General features: G+C 31.9%; 1 protein-coding gene across 2 annotated transcripts in view; it reads right to left on the bottom strand.

The window, feature by feature from the left end:
• Positions 1 to 5,495: 5,495 nt before the first annotated feature.
• CADM2 (cell adhesion molecule 2) overlaps positions 5,496 to 20,027 on the bottom strand; it is a 1,062,587-nt gene continuing 1,048,055 nt past the window's right edge. For both annotated transcript variants that reach the window (XM_060010480.1, XM_060010481.1), the window contains 2 exons: positions 10,152 to 10,277; positions 5,496 to 9,296 (listed from right to left, as the gene is read on the bottom strand). In XM_060010480.1, the coding sequence (XP_059866463.1) occupies positions 9,178 to 9,296; positions 10,152 to 10,277 (245 nt within the window). In that variant the 3' untranslated portion in view covers positions 5,496 to 9,177. The remainder of the gene's footprint in view (positions 9,297 to 10,151; positions 10,278 to 20,027) is intronic.

Raw genomic sequence — 20,027 nt, 5'->3', positions numbered from 1 at the left:
AAAACAAATCTAGTTTTAAAGTTATTTTTTGAAGCAAATCAACATGTCATTGGTAGATTATGTGGTTAAAATAGGAGTCCTTAGATCCCCAAATCCCCCTACCGTGGAGCCGAGGAGTTTGTGAGACTGTTGACCCTCTGTGATCCCATTTCACAAAGCTTCTCTGATCTCTGGCAGAAGGGTATTAAGACATGTTCCCATTTGGTAAAATTGCCAAACAGACAAACCTTACCGTTAGGAATTTTCCAGTTCTCTTCTAATTATTTTTTCTCCCAACACACTGAAAAAAATTCATTTCCTGATATTCTCTCATGTATTCATGATATACCAATTTTACTAGTTAAGTATGTTTTCAAATCTTAGAGCAAATGATTACCACATCCAGGAATATTATGTTGCTTTTGCCAGAAATATTGTATTAGTTTAAAAAGTCTACACTACATTATTGTTGTATACCAACTCGAGTCTACCTGAATATGTATTCCTTAAATCTGCTATGTGTTCATATTATATGCACCCTCCATCTGTGTAAGGATGCAGTTTAGTAAAAACAAAATGAATTAAAGTTTCCATAAGTATGTGTGGGACACATGTTTTTAGGACTTTTATGTACTGACTCTGGTCATTGTTACAGCCACTCTTCAAAAGATGAGTTAATTTCCTAAATTTTCTAGCATAATAAAGTATTAACTTATTAAACAGACCTATTTTTAAAAAATCAGAATAGAAAATCTTCATAGAAATATCCGTTGAATTTGAGACTATGAACAATGGTTGAAAAATAGGCTATTTTCTTTTCAGTTTAAGTCATAAGACCTTTCATAATTACACTTTTTAAAAAAATTAGTATTTCTCCACTTCTTCTTCCAGCATAGCAATGCCAAAAATACAGAAAATAGTCATTACTTGGAAGGATAATTTAATTATTAACAGGTTTTGAAGGGGTAGGCATAAAATGCTAGATTCAAGTTCTTGGTGGAGTTCATCAAGTAAGGGATTTAATATATAGTAGGTATTCAATAGTTATGTTTTGATTAAATAATATGCAATGTGGCATAACACTAAGAGGCATTTAAAATGCAACTAGGAAACTGCATTTTCCTCTTTCATCTCTTTTCTGTACATTTTTTTTATTTGCTAGGTTTCAAAACAGAAAAAAAAACTAAATTTCACAAAACAAAGTATAGTTTGAAAAACTTAAAACTAACTACTTCTTGGAACTTCTTTTTTTAAAGGAGTGTACAGTTAACTTTAGCATTATCCCAGGATTGTCATATTATGAAGATCCCTCTCATATACTAAAACTGCTATGCAATTATTAATTAAAGTTTATCAGCATGCTTCCTTGATTTAAAAAATGTCAAAGAATATTTTGACAGAAATAACACTTGCCATTATGAAAATATGGAATTGATTTATCTAGGAAACATGGGTGTCATATATGTATATAGTGGTAGGCTGAGTAAGGGTGGGCATTTTGTGTAACTTTAAAAGAAATAAAGAATCGTGTCTATGAGTGTGTTACTTCAGATGTCATTTTCTTTCAGTGCTGAAATTGCTTTTCCACACAATATCAAATTTGCTAACATGTATCGCAGGGTTTCTTTTGCTAGGAAAAATGAGTTAAAATAAATAAATGTTATTTCATAAAATAAACCAGATACAAAATCTCGCCTTGTATTTACAGGTAAATTTTAATGGAATATTTCATGGTCTAACACAAATATCAGACCCAAACACTAATTCTTGTACAGCCTTTGGCTTACCCTGTATAACAAAATCTGTTATTTAAAGTAGACTATAAAATACCTTATGGTAAGTGAACTTCCAAAGACACAAAGAAAATCCTCCATAAATTTAAAAGCTTATCTCAAATTCTTATTGGCATAAGCTTAGGATGGATATATTATTAATTGCATTATCTTAGGTAGTTGAAATATATAATACTGGTTAGAGTGTGAAAATTTAAAAAAAAAAGGTTTAGGTACTTTTGCTTCTGTTCCTAGTCAACATTAATAAACACACAGAAGTGATTGTAAAATTATCTTTACAGAGTTTTGGAATTTTGGCAATCTCAAGCAAATTTCCTTAAGTCAGCAACATTTGTTTTTAACCCTTATTTAGCGTATTACAAGGTTCATATATTCCAAGGAGCAACGATTAAATGTTCTACAAATAAAATAACATTTTATTACTGATTAATTTTTAAAACTTCCATTTAGAAACTTACAAAGAAAATGGGCATCACTGAGGAAATCTAAAATGAATGGATAATGTATGCAGTTGAAAAAAGATATGCAAAATAATGTTTGGCATAAAGGAATATGTTTGGTAACATCTTTCATAATCTGTCAGTGGGATAAAAGAAATTCCACCTTTCAATGTCTGTTAACAACCCTAAGAAAATGAACTAAATGAATAGACAATTCAGTAATGTCCAACAGATAACTAAAATTCAAATTTTATTTTCCCATATGTATCAGACAATTTTTTTCTGACAAGACTTTACTGAAAGATGAAGTGCAAATGGGAACCCTGTAAGAATGTTTATGAGTTGTACATGACATATTTTAAGCGCCACTAAGTACACATTGAATACTTTGTAAGTATATAGGCAAATCAACATGCAAGTGTCATGTACCTATTACAATATGCATTTTGGTTTTTGAAAATGTTAATGATAACAGTAGATTCAATAATTGTGTTTATCTTCTGTGCAGTATGTGTGATTTTGGTGCATCTTCTTTTCAGCACAGAATTTATTGTTATGCTGTCATAAATATACCCTTCCAAAAGTTATGAATTTCATGTCATATGAATAGAACATTTTATTTTTGAAGCTACATTACTGGGAACACCTGCATTTGTGGGTACCATTTTCAGAGATAAGTCTTTAAATTCTTTTTAACATGGCAGACTTGTTCCGATGTTGGTTATGTTGAAATATTTATGATAAAAATGGAGCTTTCTTGAGGGAATATTTTTTGGTTGAATAAAAAGCTAAACAACCAATTTGCAAATATTGATGTGAACTGAATATGAAGAAAATAGGTCAGTAATCCAAACTCATAAATCCTTGGGTTACTACTTAACTGCATCATTGAATCTACAATAAGTACAGCAGGTACAGTTAAATAAATATGTAAAGAGATTAATTTCATACATTTGTAAGGAGAAAGAGTACTAGTTTTGAAATTTTTCTAAATTATTTTCCTTTCTATTTATGAGACTCAATCAATACGTTAGAAACACAAAGAAAAGCAAAAAGGATAAAGAGATAACAATTCAGTTTACATTTCACAGTTTTTTTTTTAACCAACTGGTGACCACTGCTTTCAACCATCACATATTTTATTGCATATAACTTTCACTATCAGCAAGTATAAAGAGAAAAGTGTCTACTAGTATCATGTAAAAGGAAAAGCATCTGAAGAAAGAAAACATTTGAGGTTTGACAGTACTCTGTGTAAGAGAAGTGTAATGTGGCATTTCATACTGCACTTAAAAGTCCGTGTAGGAATCACCGCTCTTCTGACCCTGGATGTGGGAAAAGTGCTTAAGTGCTGAGCCCTGGTAGGTTTCTCTTTTGCCCCTGCAATCTACAAATATCTTTTAAGTTTCTTCTTTTGAAATATACAGTACATTTCATAGGGGAAAATAGTGTTTTCTCTTTACATCTTTTTCACATTTGGGCCCATTCTCTCCAAAATAACCATACATTTATATATATATATGGAAAAGATGGTAAAGATTACACCAAATATTATTTGTAACATAACCACATAACATAGATATATTTTACTTTAAGCATATTTTATAGATTCAGCATCATAATTTGAGATAATTTTTGTATCCTTTTTTCCTAAAGGAAAATCTGCTTTCAAAATGTCATTTCCTTTTAGAATAATTAAATTACATCATTTGAAGAATTCATATTATGTCTATGTAGCCAAAATAAAGTGGATATTTGTGGCAATACTTTGCATTCATTATTCAGGGATTATTTGTTAATGAGGAGGCATTTTTCAATGCTTAAATATTTGTCTTACATAGATAACACTTCTTGGAAAAATAAATCACATATATTTACTTAAAAGCATAGCATTAATTTATAAGAAATTGTTTATTTTAAATATTAAATGAAATGTCAGCTTGGACTGCAAAGTGTTGCCATTTAAATTATTTTTAAAATCAACACAATTATATCACATTGAAATAGTAAATAGTCACGTGAGGAACCATCCTTATAAAGTTACTGTATTTTGCTTATAGGAAAAGTTAATGACAGAAGAGGAAAAACAAATGCAGATCCATACACCGTTGAGTACACTGAAAGTAAAGTTGGCTTTTGAGATTTCCCAGGGGGTGGGGAGAGGACTGTTACGATAGTTGCAAAAGAGTGCTTCCTGGGATACCTTGTAAATAATTATTTCTTCTATTTATTTCGAAGTATCATAGCCCATGTTAAAAGTGAGAGGTAGAAGGATTATTGTAAGTATGCATGGCAGAAAATTTACCAGCTCTATCCAATAACTATTGCATTCAATATTAATATCTGAATACATAAAAATGCTGATGAGTTTAGAACCCATTTTTACATGTTGTCCCCTTTAGCTCTCTTTATAATCTTGCTACTTTCAATCCATTGCCTTTGGAAGGGTATAAGTGCAAAGGGCATGTTTGGGGTGAAATAGAGAAAGGGAAGAATGAGTAGAAAAAGAAAATATATAAAAATTTCCATTAAGATATAGTGACTCTAACTATTAAAGGTAACCTATGTTCTTTGATTGAATAAATTTGTACTTGTAATAAAAGTACCACAATCCATTAAAACATACACACATTTCAAAGAAAGTTTAAGAATCCCAAATTCAATTAGATATGCATCAAAGTTGAAAACTCAGGTTATCCCTTTCTCTCCAGTAACTCTAAAAACAAGGTCAGATACTTTTATTGTGTCACGTTAATGATTAAGAAAAACTTAACATGTTATGTCACTTGTATTTTTAATTAATGCTTTAATATGCAGGAAGTGGAGATTAGCAACCTTTTAGATCTTGTTGAAGAATTTTTAAAAATCCCTTTGCATTAAGTATCCAGCAATAGAATAGCAGATATTGCACTGAGTGTATTTCAATATTGCCAGTGTATATTTCAAAACAAGTACTACTATCTACACTAAGATTTCCTCTTTCCCAATATTCAAAATGCATATTATAATTACATGGGTTTCCAACATCCATACACAGCAAGTACAGGATACTTACATGTACGTACACTGTAGTTACCTATATTTTGCATAGTTTTTAGTGTGTACTTTGTGCCACTTAATAAAAAGCATTACTCAGTAATTCTCATTATGTTTTTCATTTATTTCTGCTGTGGTTGCCAGTTGTTTTTTTTTTAATTTTTTTTGTTTTGTATTGTATATTCTTCACAGATTACCATTTGCAAAGGGGGATTATAGTGGGCATTTTTAGAGGGCTCTAAGTAATTAGCAATGTGATGGGGAATTTGCAGTAAGATATGAGGTTTTGCATTTTCTCCACAATTAAAAAATGTAACATGAAATTTCATATTTATCATTCATTCAATTATCCTTATATCCAAAGAAAAAGAAAAAGTATTTTAAATGTTCCCCTTGGTAACACTTTGCAATAAGTGGCACTAAATTACACGATAACTGCTATGTTACATGGAAGAACCATCACCGTCAAACAGCTGCTGTACATGGGCCTATATGGAATCTCAATGCTGTTACAATCATGAGTACATAATTACAAGTGAGCCTGTCCCTTTAATTGAGATATTTATACTTTTACAAAGAAATAAAAATAAATGAGGTGTTAGCTTCTTTTGCCATATTTAGGAAAGTTAGTTTTCTTTCTCTATTTGTTATTTTAATTGTGGGGTTTCAATGCAAGATTAAGTATCTTGAATCAATATGAGGTCATCCAGTTTCTAGATTAAACTCCAATGTCAGGTTCCTTAAACTGCTTCTTGGATTCTCTGGTAAAAGAAAACAAGTTGGATTCTCTCTCTCTCTCTCTCTCACACACACACACACACACACACACACACACACACACACACACACACACACTACTGTGCTCATGCTATCTTTGCCCTTGCACTCACAAACTTTCCTTTTTCTCCCTAATTTTGATAATCGTTCTATCTAGGACACTCAAAAATGGAAGCAAGAAAAAAAGAATGCTGTTTACACTTTTTTGATGGAGGACAATTTACACTGTAAACAGTACACTGGCAGAGAATAGCTACTTTTGGTAAAGAATAATGTTCCATATTCTACTAGCGGGGTGTATGTGTGTGCACACGCCTTCCATTGTATTCTGTGGCTATGGCTCTCTGGGCATATAAGTGTGTATGTTTCAGTCATGGCAATTCGCATGGTCCATTTAGAAATTTATTTCATATTTTTTCTGATTTTTATAGAAATGAACAGAATTTTTACAATTTATCTCGTTTGGTGAAAATCAAAAAAAAAAAAATTAAGATAGGAAAATATAATACCACTGCTGTTTTCTTTCAGTAACTGAAATGATACGTAATTCAAATCTATTTTAACTGTCAAAATATTTGATTAGAGCTCACAAATCATAATATACCAGTTAGTTTCATTTACAGAGTTCCAGTGAGTTTTTATACTACTGTAAAGGGTTAAAAGAATCAAAAGTCTTGAAGTGTAACCAACTTTGGATTTCTAATTTTGCAGTGCTATAAATAATGATTGAGTTATTTAGGCAACAGTTTAGCAGTTGGAGCCAAGTAGAATACAGATGAAATGAAGAGGGATGTAAATACATCGATGAAGAGTAGCAATTTTGTAAATGCATCCTGAAATTAGGCTCTAAATAGTAATTGATGATGCAGTTTATACAACTTACTTCTGTAATAAGAACCTTTCCCTTTTGTAATAACAGGATGAATTTTGCTTTGTGGAATCTTTCTAAAGATTATGCATTGAAAGGTATGAACAGTTTATAAACCTATTCTAGTTTCAATGTGTCTAGTAGCACCTACCTGATTCTCTCAAACTACCATACTATATTAACATATTATTGCATTTTTCCACAGATGGTATGGAATGAACTGTAAAAACAAGCATGCAATCACATCAATGCAGACTTATTTCCTTAAAATGTCATACTGTATATGATTTATTATGTTAACACTCAACCACATCATATTATTTATGTTCTGTATATTCTGAAAAAGTGCTGCTTGACTGACATCGTCCTTTTTCTCTTGTAAGAAATCAACAAGATATATGCTTCAATGATCAAAAAAAAATTAAAAATTCTAACGTTGTCCTTAAAAGATTTATACTTTTCTGATAAATAATCTAAGATACAGCACCCTTGTCTTTCATTTGATATTAATACATGATGTCATACTCAACCATTCTCATTTCCCAAAAATAAATTCCAAAATAATATTTTTAAAACCAGAGGCCATCATGCTTTCAGACGTCGCAAGTATAGCTACCATATCGTCATATGTGTGTTCTTCTTAAAGGTGCAGTGCTTGTTAATGGGAAAATAATTTTTATCTAACTGGATTTTTAATCTTTAGCATATAGTAAGTCTAATGAGCACTAATCTAGTAGTATCGTATTTTACTAGGAGAAATAATATGACTTTAGATTGACTCTGTGTCATATTTAAGAATACAGCATTTCTAAATGGTTAAATACACCAAAATTTCAGAAATAATCCAGAGAAAGAGACTTTCACCTTGGAGTTAAAAGCATGGCAGAAATTCTCTATCACTCACTGTTTCATAAGTTTGTACCTCACAAAATGCATAGACAGGAATTTAATATAAAGAATTAGTTCATTTATACAGAAAACATATCTTAAACACTTCTTTTTGGCAAACCAACATAGGTAAGCAGCTCTGGAACTGCCAAATTAAAATTTGAAAATTTTTAGCAAACTAAGAGTTTATTTTTAGATTATTATTCAACTGTGGTTGTAATTTAAAACCTGAGGCTGTGCACTGGTTGTTAGCTTAAAATTACCTTTCCTTATAACATTGTGCTTCCATTGTATAACAAATAAAAATTAACAAGAACTAGAAAAATTTGTTGTTGAACAGTGCTAGGACATACAGACAAAAATACTAATACATGTTACCTACTTATTATATTGGTTTAAGTAATATCTAAAGAGATATAATGGACATTAGAAAATGCTTACTCATGACTGAATTACCTACAGCCAAAAAAGTTAAATATGTATCAAATAATGTTTAATTGGATTTATTATATGCACTATATACAGATACTAAAATGTCTCAAAATTGTGCCCTATGGATATTTCAATTTTGTTTAGGCAGGTGAGTCTTTGTGGAACAAATAAATTACAGAATCAAATTAGAGAAATGAATGAAAGTTTTGTGATTCCCAAAACAGTAAAATGTTTGTAACAATTTATTGGTATATGAAGCTAAAATAACCTAATGGTAAGATCTATATAATTATATAAGATAGCATGTCCTGATTGCAATCCATATACATGGCTCCTGTATCAAATACTAAATTTTTAAATAGTGAATTGATACAGCTTTACCAGTACAATCTCAAACATTCCAGAATCTATACTACAGTAGTCTTTTTCAGTTTTTGTCTTTTAGGGCATATGTTTCCAAAACATGTCTTTGAATATAGACATGTAGAAAACATCGTAAACCTCTAACATCTGATTGAACTTAAGCACATTAGGTCTTTACCTAATCTTGTTACTTGTGAAAGCTGTCCAATGGTAAACTGACAAGGTCTTTGATTTAAAGGGGACAAAAAATGAGGGGAAAAAAACCTCTGCATACATTTTTTTCAATGTATAAAAACAATTCAATATCATGATCCAAGGAGATGATTAACATTGTTAAGGCTGTATATTCAAGCACTGTATGTTAAAAGAGCAATGGTGTGGAATTTAGGCAGTAAGAAATGTCCTGCATTATGGATGGTACAGTAATTAAAGAATGATGCTTTCGACAGCTGATTGTTGGTATACACTGGCTACTGATAGCAGTACGGTATGGAAGTTAATAAAGGTAGCAGAAGATGATAGAAATGAATTCTGAAAGATGATAGCCAGTTTTCTCCAGCAGCCAGTGTGGTAAGTAAAATTCAGAATCTTGGCCTGCATCTTAAATGAAATATTCTTTTTTCTCTTCAGCATTGACTTGGCTGCCCTCAGCATTGATAATGGCTGTGTCAGCATCTGGTGCATCTTCAGCTCCTTTAGCTTCATTTGTTAAATATGTTCCTGTGGGTATTGGAAGAAAAATACGTTAGTTCTATCAGACTGGTAAAATAGCCAGTATTAAAGCTACATTCATTTAGGAAGAAACTTATGCCAGATTGCTTATATGTTGAAACATATTCTGAGTCGTAAGAAACCACACAACTCACCCTTCTAAAGTTGCACACTTTCTTTCGGTATTCTAGTATATGTTGTAGATGAAGCTGTGGTCAGATTAACTAGAGGCAACAGCCAAACTGGAATGGGTAATGAGTACTTTGATTTCTTTAATGATGGCTTCAGACCATGTGATCCATGCAGCTGTAGCAATCAGGGCCCTTTGTTAAGATGTTGATAATGATCACATCAAACGGGTCACCATTTATTTTGGTAACTCCATTTAAAAGTAGATTATATCAATAGTTTGCTACCTAGACCATTGTGAAAAATCACATATTTTCCTCACTAATACGGCCACACGTGTGTCCATAAGCTTACAAATAGAAACATTACCAAATGATTAATGTTAGAGTTGAATTTCAGTCCTAGAGATAAATTACAAACTTGCTTCCTTTTTTTTTTCCTGAGCCAATGATTTACTCTGTGACTTTTGGCTACTGGCTAAGTATTATTTTGATAGCCAATCCAGCTTTAACATTGAGTAAAATAGTCAAGAATTCTCTGAAACAACAACTTAGTAGTTAGATCTCTCTCTTTCACCCCCCATCTCTCTCTCTCTCTCTCTCTCTCTCTCTCTCTCTTTCTCACACACACACACACACACGCACACGCACGCACTCACATAATATTTCATGATGAAGCTAGTCTTTAGAATTTTTTTTTGCCAAATGTAAGAATGCTTTATTAAATATAACCTACCTTTATGTCTTGCCAGATACCGTCCGAGCAAAAATATAGAACACAGAGTGACAAATACAACTACAGCCACAATTCCTCCTATAAGAGCATGATCAGGGCCAGTCTGGCCAGCCAGAGCATTGGGATCTAGAAAACAGAAAAATATTGTCCTAGTTAGTGTGTTATTTAGACACAGAATACATATCTGCATTAGAATGAGTTATGTTGAAAACTAGCACATTAAAATAAAATTTTATTAATGTGTATTACACCAGTCATCTAGTCAACGAATATTTATTATGTGCCTATAATGTACAAAATGTTGGAGAATATAACATTTGACATATAAATTACTGTTGCCACTGAGTTTCCATTTTAAGGGAGAAACAGGATAAACAAATACACATATATGATTTTGTATAGTTACATGCCTTTTCTTTCTCCTCTTCTCCACCTGAAAATATGTGTGTGTGTATTTTTAATGTGACAAATACAACTATACCATTTAAAAAATGCAATTATGTCATAGGAAACACTGGGGTTAGAGATTATAACTTGGTATTTACCATTATATAAATATTATTTAAAGCTAAGGAAATTGAGGAACTCCCCAAGGGAGAGAGTCTAGATAGAGAGAAGAAGTCTGAAAATTGAAACCTGAAAAGCTCCCATACTTAAAGTCTGAAAGAAGTGCGTCCAGCAGAGTAGACTGAGAAGGAGAGAAAAGTGGGCTAGGAAGAGATCCTGGAGAGTACACATTAGTTGATTAAAGGGAAGATCATACTTCAAGAAGAAGGGGGTTTACAAACTGTGTTGTGTTATTGATAGAAGGAGAAAGATGAATACTCAACATTGAGGATTAAATGCCTGTTGCACTTGTAACTTTAAAGGAAGTGGTTGGAAAGATTAGATTAATGATATACTTTTACATTCTGCCTTTAGTAAGATATTATAGGAAAGAGCTGAGACCAGTAGAGGATGGCCAGTTATCAAGCAGAAATGAAAAGATCAAAGAAAGCCCCATATTTTGAGTACTCAAAAGTTTGGAAAATCAACTATTTATAAAAGTTGCACAATAAGAGATAAAACTGAGGTTCTGAGCAACAAAACATACTAAGGCTCAGCCCTATGGCAAAAGTCAGGTTAAGTGTACTGCCTATCCTCCAAAGTCCATTGTGTGCATAATTTCATGGGAGCTGCTTATAGCCTACAAGAGAGATTTAGAGAGAGAGAGTAAAGAAATAAATTAGGCCTGGCAATTCCACTTTCAGAAAGTCTTAAAGTGTGGTTACAGGAACAAGAATCTGACAAATATATTAGGAGTCTACTGTGTTTTTAATGGAACTATTGTGCCAAAGAAGCATATACCTAGTTAGAAAAGAAAAGAAAAATAAAGAAAAGTCTGACAATTGAAACATCAAACAACCTCTGGACTCCCAAACTTGGTGAAAGCAAGAAGTGGCCTATAAAAGCTGTGTCGTCCCCATAGAAGGCATATTACCAAACACCCACTTCTGATGTGGCCACAGAGTATGACTGACAAGGTTGAACTTCCTGTAAGGCAGAATTGTAGAAGCAAAAAAGAATGAACAGAAGAAAATCTAGTTTCTTCATAGAACTATAACTATTGCCAAGGCAGAGGGAACTTTTCATGCCACTCTGGCATATTTTCATAATTATTATGGATCAGTGACTACTCAAGTGTTCCCTATTTTTCTTCTATTTCCAAAAGAGAGCCTTTATTTAAAGGAGTGCTTTTCCTGAATCTGTTCTATCATTGTGTTTTGTGTATGGGATGGAGAAGAGTGTTGAAACTTGTGTTTTGGTTCATTTGTCCCTGGACTAACATATCCAGAGATGATGAAGAGAACTGTGCATATTTGAGGATCTTGGTCTTTGAGTTGGATACAGTGGCTTGATGGGACTTGAGGTTATCTCTTTGGACAGGGTTTAGCAATGGTTGATGGGAGAAAAAGAAGGTGTAAAAATATTTGTTGATCAGAAGGCTATATTGGGGCAGAGATTTCTAGCTAATGACAAATTTGTTTCCTATTCTTTCAGTGAACACAGCTAGACATTTACCAGCTTCACTGGCAGTTGAATGTTAACCATGTGATTTGTGTTCTAGACAACTGAAAGAAAGCCCAGCCAATAAATGCCTCCCACATGTAACCTTCCCGAGTGATCTCAGGAGATGCAAGTTGAAAATAAGAGAACCACAAGAATAGGTCAGGCCATGGGTCACTGACTCTCCACCTGGAAGAAAATTATTGCCAAACTAAGAATATATGCATCGCCAAATTACTTGAGGGGAAAAAAAGAGCTTTATTTTCAAAACACTGAGCATTAAAAAAAGTAAATCTGTTACAGCAGCTATTGTTAATTTAGCTTTCTATTATATATTTCTTGTATTTCCCTTAATTTCTGGCATTGGCTGTAAATCTCAAAAAAATAAATAAATAAATCTGCTGTGCCTCTGAATTCCCTATTCCTATTCCTAGCTTAGATAATTTAGAATCAGTTTCAAATTCCACCTCCTGCTCAAGTTCCCAAATACAGATAGTCATAAATTATATCCATTTTATTTGCTGATTATCTCTCAGAACTGAGCACTCCTTTGGGGAGCTGAAAAATCACTCTTGTTTGTACATCTGTACCTGTCATTTCCTAAAGGTAAATTCTGAGAAGTAGTATTGCTGGATCAGAGGATACAAACATTCTAAAAATACTTTTGATAAACATTGCCAAATTATATTGCACTTTACAAATTCATCCTCCACCAACTGCACCTGAGTTCCCATACAGTATTACCAACAGATACTATAATTAAAAGAAAAATTGTCAATCTAATATTGAAAAGTGTTAAATATTTTGTTAGTAAATTATAAGTTAACATCATAAATGTGTCTAAATACTATTTCCCATATTAATGCATTAATTTTGGAATGCCTATTTACACAGCCTGACCATTTTTCCATTCAAAATTTCTGCCTTAACAGCTCTCTCCATAAAAAGATGAACATTTTTAGCAATTTCTTTTTATATATCCTTCATTTCTGGTCTTTTTCAGCCATAGATAAGTCTTACTATTTTATGTAATCAAATCTATCAAAGTTTTGTGTTATGATGTCTGACTTGTGGATCCTGATTTGAAATGCTTTTGCCATCATAAGATTATACACATATAGATTTCTGTTGTCATCTAACACTTTTATTATTTTATTTTAATCTATCTAAAATGTATTTTGGTCTATGATTTGAGGCTAAAGCATAAAATATGACTTTAATTCTTCTGTGACAGACCATTGTCTCCCACATTGTTTCTTTCATCAATATTTTTGTCACTTACCATAAATTAAATGTCTACCCATTTTATGTGTTTCTGTATATTCTAGTCTATTCCATGTGAGGGGTCTACATATGCAATCCTAGGCTAATATTTTAGTTTTAAAGATCATTTTACTGCATTGGTGGAGAAGTCTTAGATCAGGTTCAGAATATTTTTGCAAGGAACAGAAATACAACAGATTGCTTATTGGAATTGTACTAATTTACAGATAGCCTTCTTTTATATAGTGCATTTTCCAGGATAATGGTACGACACTTCAATTATTTAAATCTTTAGTGTCTTTTAGTAAATTGTGTAGTTTTCTGATATAGGACCTACATATTTTTATTAATGCTATTTCCCATTAAAATAATATTTTTAATATTTAATATTTTGAAACATTTTAATATTTTAAAATATTTTTACTTTTTCATTAAACTTTATGACTCCTTTTTCTTTATTCCATTCATATTTTGCACTCTGTTTTATAAAGCATTATATCTAGTACTTGTCAAGATCATATTTTTCATTTTTATTTCCTGACTGTCAAACTTCCTTAGTTTTATATTTTCTTTTTTCTACTGCTCTAGTTAGTGTTTGTGAATAATAATGACAATTTTGTCCTGATTCTGATGATCTCAGAAATGCATCAAAAATTTAAATGGACTAGCCACCATCCTCCTTTTGACATTGTTTGGTCTCGTTACTCATCTCAATATCTAGAGTTCCTTTTACAGCTTCTCCTTACCTAAAATTAGACAGTAAAGATATTCATATCATCACCCCTTGATCAAATGAAGCACACATCTTGTCAAAAGAAAATTTCATGATAACAACATCCTTGAACCTTGAATATCTGAGTATTATTTTATTGTGAATAAACACTCAACTGGCTAAAGAATTCTGGGTTTTTATCTTTTTGAATTAATAATAATACAACACAATTTGTCAGTGTTTTGACAATTTGTTTTGCCTCCCTTTCCTACCAAATAAATCTGAAATCATTTGGATTTGTTTTGCCTCCTTCTACTCCAAGATAAATCTGAAATCATTCAATTTTCTAAATGACCTGCATTTTCTGCATGATTGCTATCAGAATATTTGGTTTTTTCCTCCACTATATTTTGATATTTTAGCTGAATATATTTTGTAGTTTGTCTCTAGTCAGAATTTGACTTCATTTGCAAACCTATTTTTTTATTAAATTCAGATTAAGTTCGTTTGTTTTTTGGCTTAAGAATTCTTTTTTTCTACTCTACTTTTGATTAACAACTGTTCTTTCCATTTTCTTTCTTGAAAAATCCAATTATGCACTGGTAGCAACTCCATATTTCATGTTGCATACATGTCATTCTTTCTTTCCTATTTTTATAATTTTACTAAATTACATTTTGTTTTAGTTATATTTCCCAAGTTTATCATCCCTTTAGATGATTTGATTTTCTATCATAGATTTTCCTTTTTATTTCTTCCTAAAGGGTTTTGTTACTGATTGTGACTTTGGTTTAACTACACTCCCTGTTTAATCCCACTCTGTTCTTACTTAGTATATATTTTAAACAGTTTTATATGACTGACAATAAAACGTGATAGTTTGATAATATTTTCCTCATTTTAGTATAATAATTCCATTTAAATGTCTGAAAAAAATGGTTTTTCTTGGTGAGCATATATTATTTCTCTTCTTTTATTGCAAATTTTTTTCATTGGATGCAAACTGAATTTTTAAATTCTATACATCCTTACATTTTATTTTCTTATTTTCATTCTTAATGTTGAGATGTTTTGAAGACAGATTCTCTTTTCTGAGGCTGGTGTTCATTCCTGCTCAGTTGTAATGCTGCAGACCAATGCAGCTACAGAAACTATTTTTGTAACTGATATATGAATCATAAGATATCTGTACATAGTGGATGGATTGGAGAAAGACACGAGATGTAGATCACTCTTGGTGAAAGATTTCATTGATTTTGTATACTTTGCCTAAAATCTTCACTTTAATAGTAGAGTCTCAGATAATATGCAGTCCATCCCCCTTTTTTGTACAATTTATACAAAGACAAATTGATCTGTTAGAATTTGTTTTAGATAATTTAACTTTATCATGTTCATTATTGAATATATTTTCACTGGTTTCAAATGCATTTATATATATAAATACTACTTTCAGAGAAAGCAATCCATAACATTTATATTTATTTGACCCTAGTCATGAATGTTCTGCATATACTTTTATTATTTATAAAGGAAAGATTTCAACCTTTAGCCTTCATCTCATCAAAAAAATAAGTCAACATATAGTCCTAGGATTTTTAAGATTTCAAAGATAATATGATTATAGAGGATGCTCCTTTGCATGTCTACTTGTAAATGTATTTTTTTTTACACTAACATTTTTGGTTACGCCTTTTATTTTCCCCCCATAACTTTTAGAACTAAAATTTGTCCTTAATTAATTTCTATTCTTAGCATCTAAAACAAGTGACTGAGATTGAGGATCAGATAAGGATCACTTGAACAATGAAGAGATAATATTATACATAATTTAAGTGGCTAAGTCCCAATGGGAATCACTCATACACCCTTTCTCTCATCCCTTTCCTACTGTCATAGCAATAAAAAGATGAAATGCATTCCATATATACGAGTTAGCATACGGTATTTGTTTTTCACGGGGAGGGGGAAGGGTAAGCTGGGACAAAGTGAGAGAGTGTCATGGACATATATACACTACCAAATGTAAAATAGGTAGCTAGTGGGAAGCAGCCGCATAGCACAGGGAGATCAGCTGGTGCTTTGTGACCACCTAGAGGGGTGGGATAGGGAGGGTGGGAGGGAGGGAGATGCAAGAGAGAAGAGATATGGGGATATATGTATATGTATAGCTGATTCACTTTGTTATAAAGCAGAAACTAACACACCATTGTAAAGCAATTATACTCCAATAAAGATGTTAAAAAAAAAAAAGAAGCTGAAAAAAAATAAAAAAGAAGTGCAGCCTTCCGAAGTTTCTTTACATATGGCTGAGTCTGCCTTATCACTCAGATAAATACATCATGTGTCTTTAAAGGCCATTATTCATCATCAAGCATTAGCCCAAGACTTGCTGGAGTTAGCCTGTTAACATGGGGGTGAGTAAATTCCAATAGATTTGGCAATATATTAGAAATCTTTTCTACTTGACAATGCATAAAACATGAATATTGTGGAATTAAAGCTTTCTGAGGGCGAATTCCCTGGCAGTCCAGTGGTTAGGACTCCATGCTTCCACTGCAGGGTTCAATCCCTGGTTGGGGAACTAAGATCCCACAAACCGTGCAGTGCAGCCAAGAAAAAACAAAGAAACAAACAAAAAAAGCCTTTCTGAGCATAACATCTTTCAGTTAGGGTTACTGGACTTTCAATAAAGGACTCTGAAGAGAAAATCATGTTACATAAAAATATTAAGGATTAGTAATTTCTGATATTTAGAAGAGTAGAAAATAACCTTAAAGTATAGTTTTATTTAAAAATCTTAACATGGAGAAGTACTAAATTATATAATTCTATCTCTGAAATCATCACTGGGGATTTCTACCATCAAGTGTCTAGTCTATCATGTTTTGTCCCCATAAAAGAGAAGTGAAAATTCTAAAGAAAGAATATCTAACTTTCTAGATATTAGAAAAATCTAATTTTTTAGATCAAAGCAGGGAGAAATCAAAAACACTGCACAGTTTTTAATCCAAGTTTAAAATTATTTTACAATAAGTATTTTATTATATATGATTTGTCGTTTTAATAAAATGTTTGGTAAGAATTGGAATGAAAATCATTTTATGTAAATATTTTTAAATTCATTTCTGAGACCATTTTTAAAAGAAAATGATTGTCCTTAACTATTAAAATAAATATGTTTTCAAAGCCAAATTTGGATTATTAATTATAATTTTTAAAAATGATAAATCTCTAAGGACATGAACTATAACAAACATGTTAATTCACCTATTTGTGAGGTTAAGAAATTTTTACTTTTTTATTTTTACTAAAATCTAATAAAAACTATGTACAAAACAATTTAAATAGCAGAGTTCAGGAGTAGAATTAATTTTAATATTGAAAAATAGAAGAGTTGGAAAAGCTGGAATGAATAGAAAAAGATGAATTACTGAAAAGAAGCAAGTGCTTCTTATGCAAAAGACACCAAGTGTAGTTCCCTAGTAACAACCACCAGAGTCATGGAATGTCAAGACAAATAATCAAGAGCAGAGTAGAATAAATTTAAACAAAATATAATACTGGAGTGTATGATAACAGACACTTAAACAATAAAGCCAGTTATATTGATATTCTGCATTCATTTTGGAGTTTATATTAATACATATATATATATTAGAAGTGATTTAAAACTCGTGGAGAAATTTCAGTTTAGCAATAAAATGTTTCAAAAATTATGAAATCAAACTCACAAAAATAAGTGTAAAACTGGGATTATCACCTTTAGAGAGCATAGTTTTTCAAGTTTAGTTTTCCTAAAAGTTATTCTGCATCACAATCAAGTGATATTTAGCAATTCTAGTTAATTTCCTATCTCTTTGCGGGGAATGTACTAATATAGGATATTTAAGACTTTGGAAATAGGATTTTCTTTTTTAAAAAGAAAAAGAAAAGCAGTAAGAAACTGCTCTGGACTGAATTTTGTCCCCCTCAAAATTAATATGTTGAAGCTCTAACCCAAATGTGATGGTATTTGGAGATGGGGGCCTTTGGGAGAAAACTAGGTTTAAGTGAGGTCATGATGGTGGGGGCCCTCATGATGAGATTAGTGCCCTTATAAGAAAAGATACCATAGAGCTAGCTTCTTCTCCCTCTCTCTCTCTCTCTCTCTCTCTCAATCTCTCTATCTGATATTTTGAGGACATGGTATGAAGGCAGCTGTCAGCAAACCAGGAAGAAAGATTTACCAGAATCTGACCATGCTGAAACCCTGATCTTGGTCTTCCAGACTCCAGAACTGTGAAAACTAAATTTTTGTTATTTAAGTAACTTGGTCTATGGTATTTTGTTACAGCCTGAACTGACATACAGAAACTAGAGTATGATCTTTTTCATGTATTATCTCACTTGAATTATGTGAAAATTTAAGGCAATGGAAAATAGATTTAGGGAAGTCTGGATAATACATACTTATCCCCAGCCAATGGCCTGCATATAAACAGAACACCCAAGACTGCACAGATCAATTCCTTTACATGAGTTACCTGCAATTGAGGTGTGTGTTGTATAGCTGCTGCAGTGAGTTACACTGCAAACACTTGCCCTCTCTCTGCTCACAAACCAGTGTTTCACAGTGGTTAAGATGTAGTGAATGATGTCATGAACATTAGATGAAATCAGTATTGGGGTGAAACTATGTTGTACATAAATAGAAGGAAAGTGGTAGAATGAAGCACAGAAGTCAGTGAAAGTTTTTCAAGTAGAAGAAATTGCTCACAAAATCCTGGACTTACAAATTGTTTATACTAAACCTTAAACAACTTACTACTATCAGGTTGACTTTGGGTAAGTTTCTTAACCTTCTCGTCTTTAGAATGTGAATACTTATTTTCCAGGATTGTCAAAGACTAAATGTGCTACTGTACATAAAGGGCTTAGAAGAATGTCTGACACACTGTAATGTAAGCACTATCTAAATGTAGTTATATGATGGAAAATAAGTTGGAAAGTATAAACTTCTATGTAGAAAGATATAGGTTTTCTTTTTTCAATTTTTAAAAAGACTCCTTTAGGACTTTTACTTATGTAATAACAATGGTGAAGCATTCTAAGTGTCTAAATATTTGAAAGATGGGGGGATATGAATAGCAGAAGATTTACATAACATGAGATGGGATCAAATGAATCTTGCAGGAGTCTGACGATGGGTGAGGATTAAATGAGAGAATAATTTATTGAGTAATTTATGCTAGTTTCTGTATTACAAATGTCTTATTTTATTCAATGCATATAAAGTGTTGACTTAAGAAATCATAGTTATTACTAATAAAAAGATTGATAAACTCTGGAACAGCTTGCCTAAGCAACTTTTGGGATTAATTTTTGAAAAGCTTTAAAAATAATCATGAAAATCAGTTTTAAAGATGTGTCAGATGATTCCTATTTTGAGAACAAGAATTTGTTCAGGTAATTTTTTCTAGTGTTTTATCTTTTCACATAATTGTATTCTCTTTTCTTCTGTCATGAAGAGGAATTCAATGCCCCTCCATGCTAAATGACCTCCCTGCTGGTGCTGTTTCTTCAACCAGTAAGACATTCTTCCTTCTCTCTGGGTATGCAAAACCCAAATAACAGTGAGCAGTCTCTCCATGTCAATCAACCATGAATTATTTCATTCGGAAGTTTTTTCTCTTAAATTAATTCACTTGCCTTAGTTTTATCTTCCCCCAAAGATATGTCTTCTTGAAGATGAAAGTTGTGTCTTACACTTGTAATATAGCTGGAACAGCACTTTTACACAGTTCTTAGAACCAAGCAAATTGAGTGAGTGAATGGATAATATTCAATTCTTATACTGAATTCCAGACAGAACT

This window comes from Delphinus delphis, chromosome 4, assembly GCF_949987515.2.
Source record: "Delphinus delphis chromosome 4, mDelDel1.2, whole genome shotgun sequence".
NCBI classification, from domain to species: Eukaryota; Metazoa; Chordata; class Mammalia; order Artiodactyla; family Delphinidae; genus Delphinus; species Delphinus delphis.
Note: the sequence above shows the minus strand (reverse complement) of the source record. Positions and strands in the feature narration are given on the sequence as shown.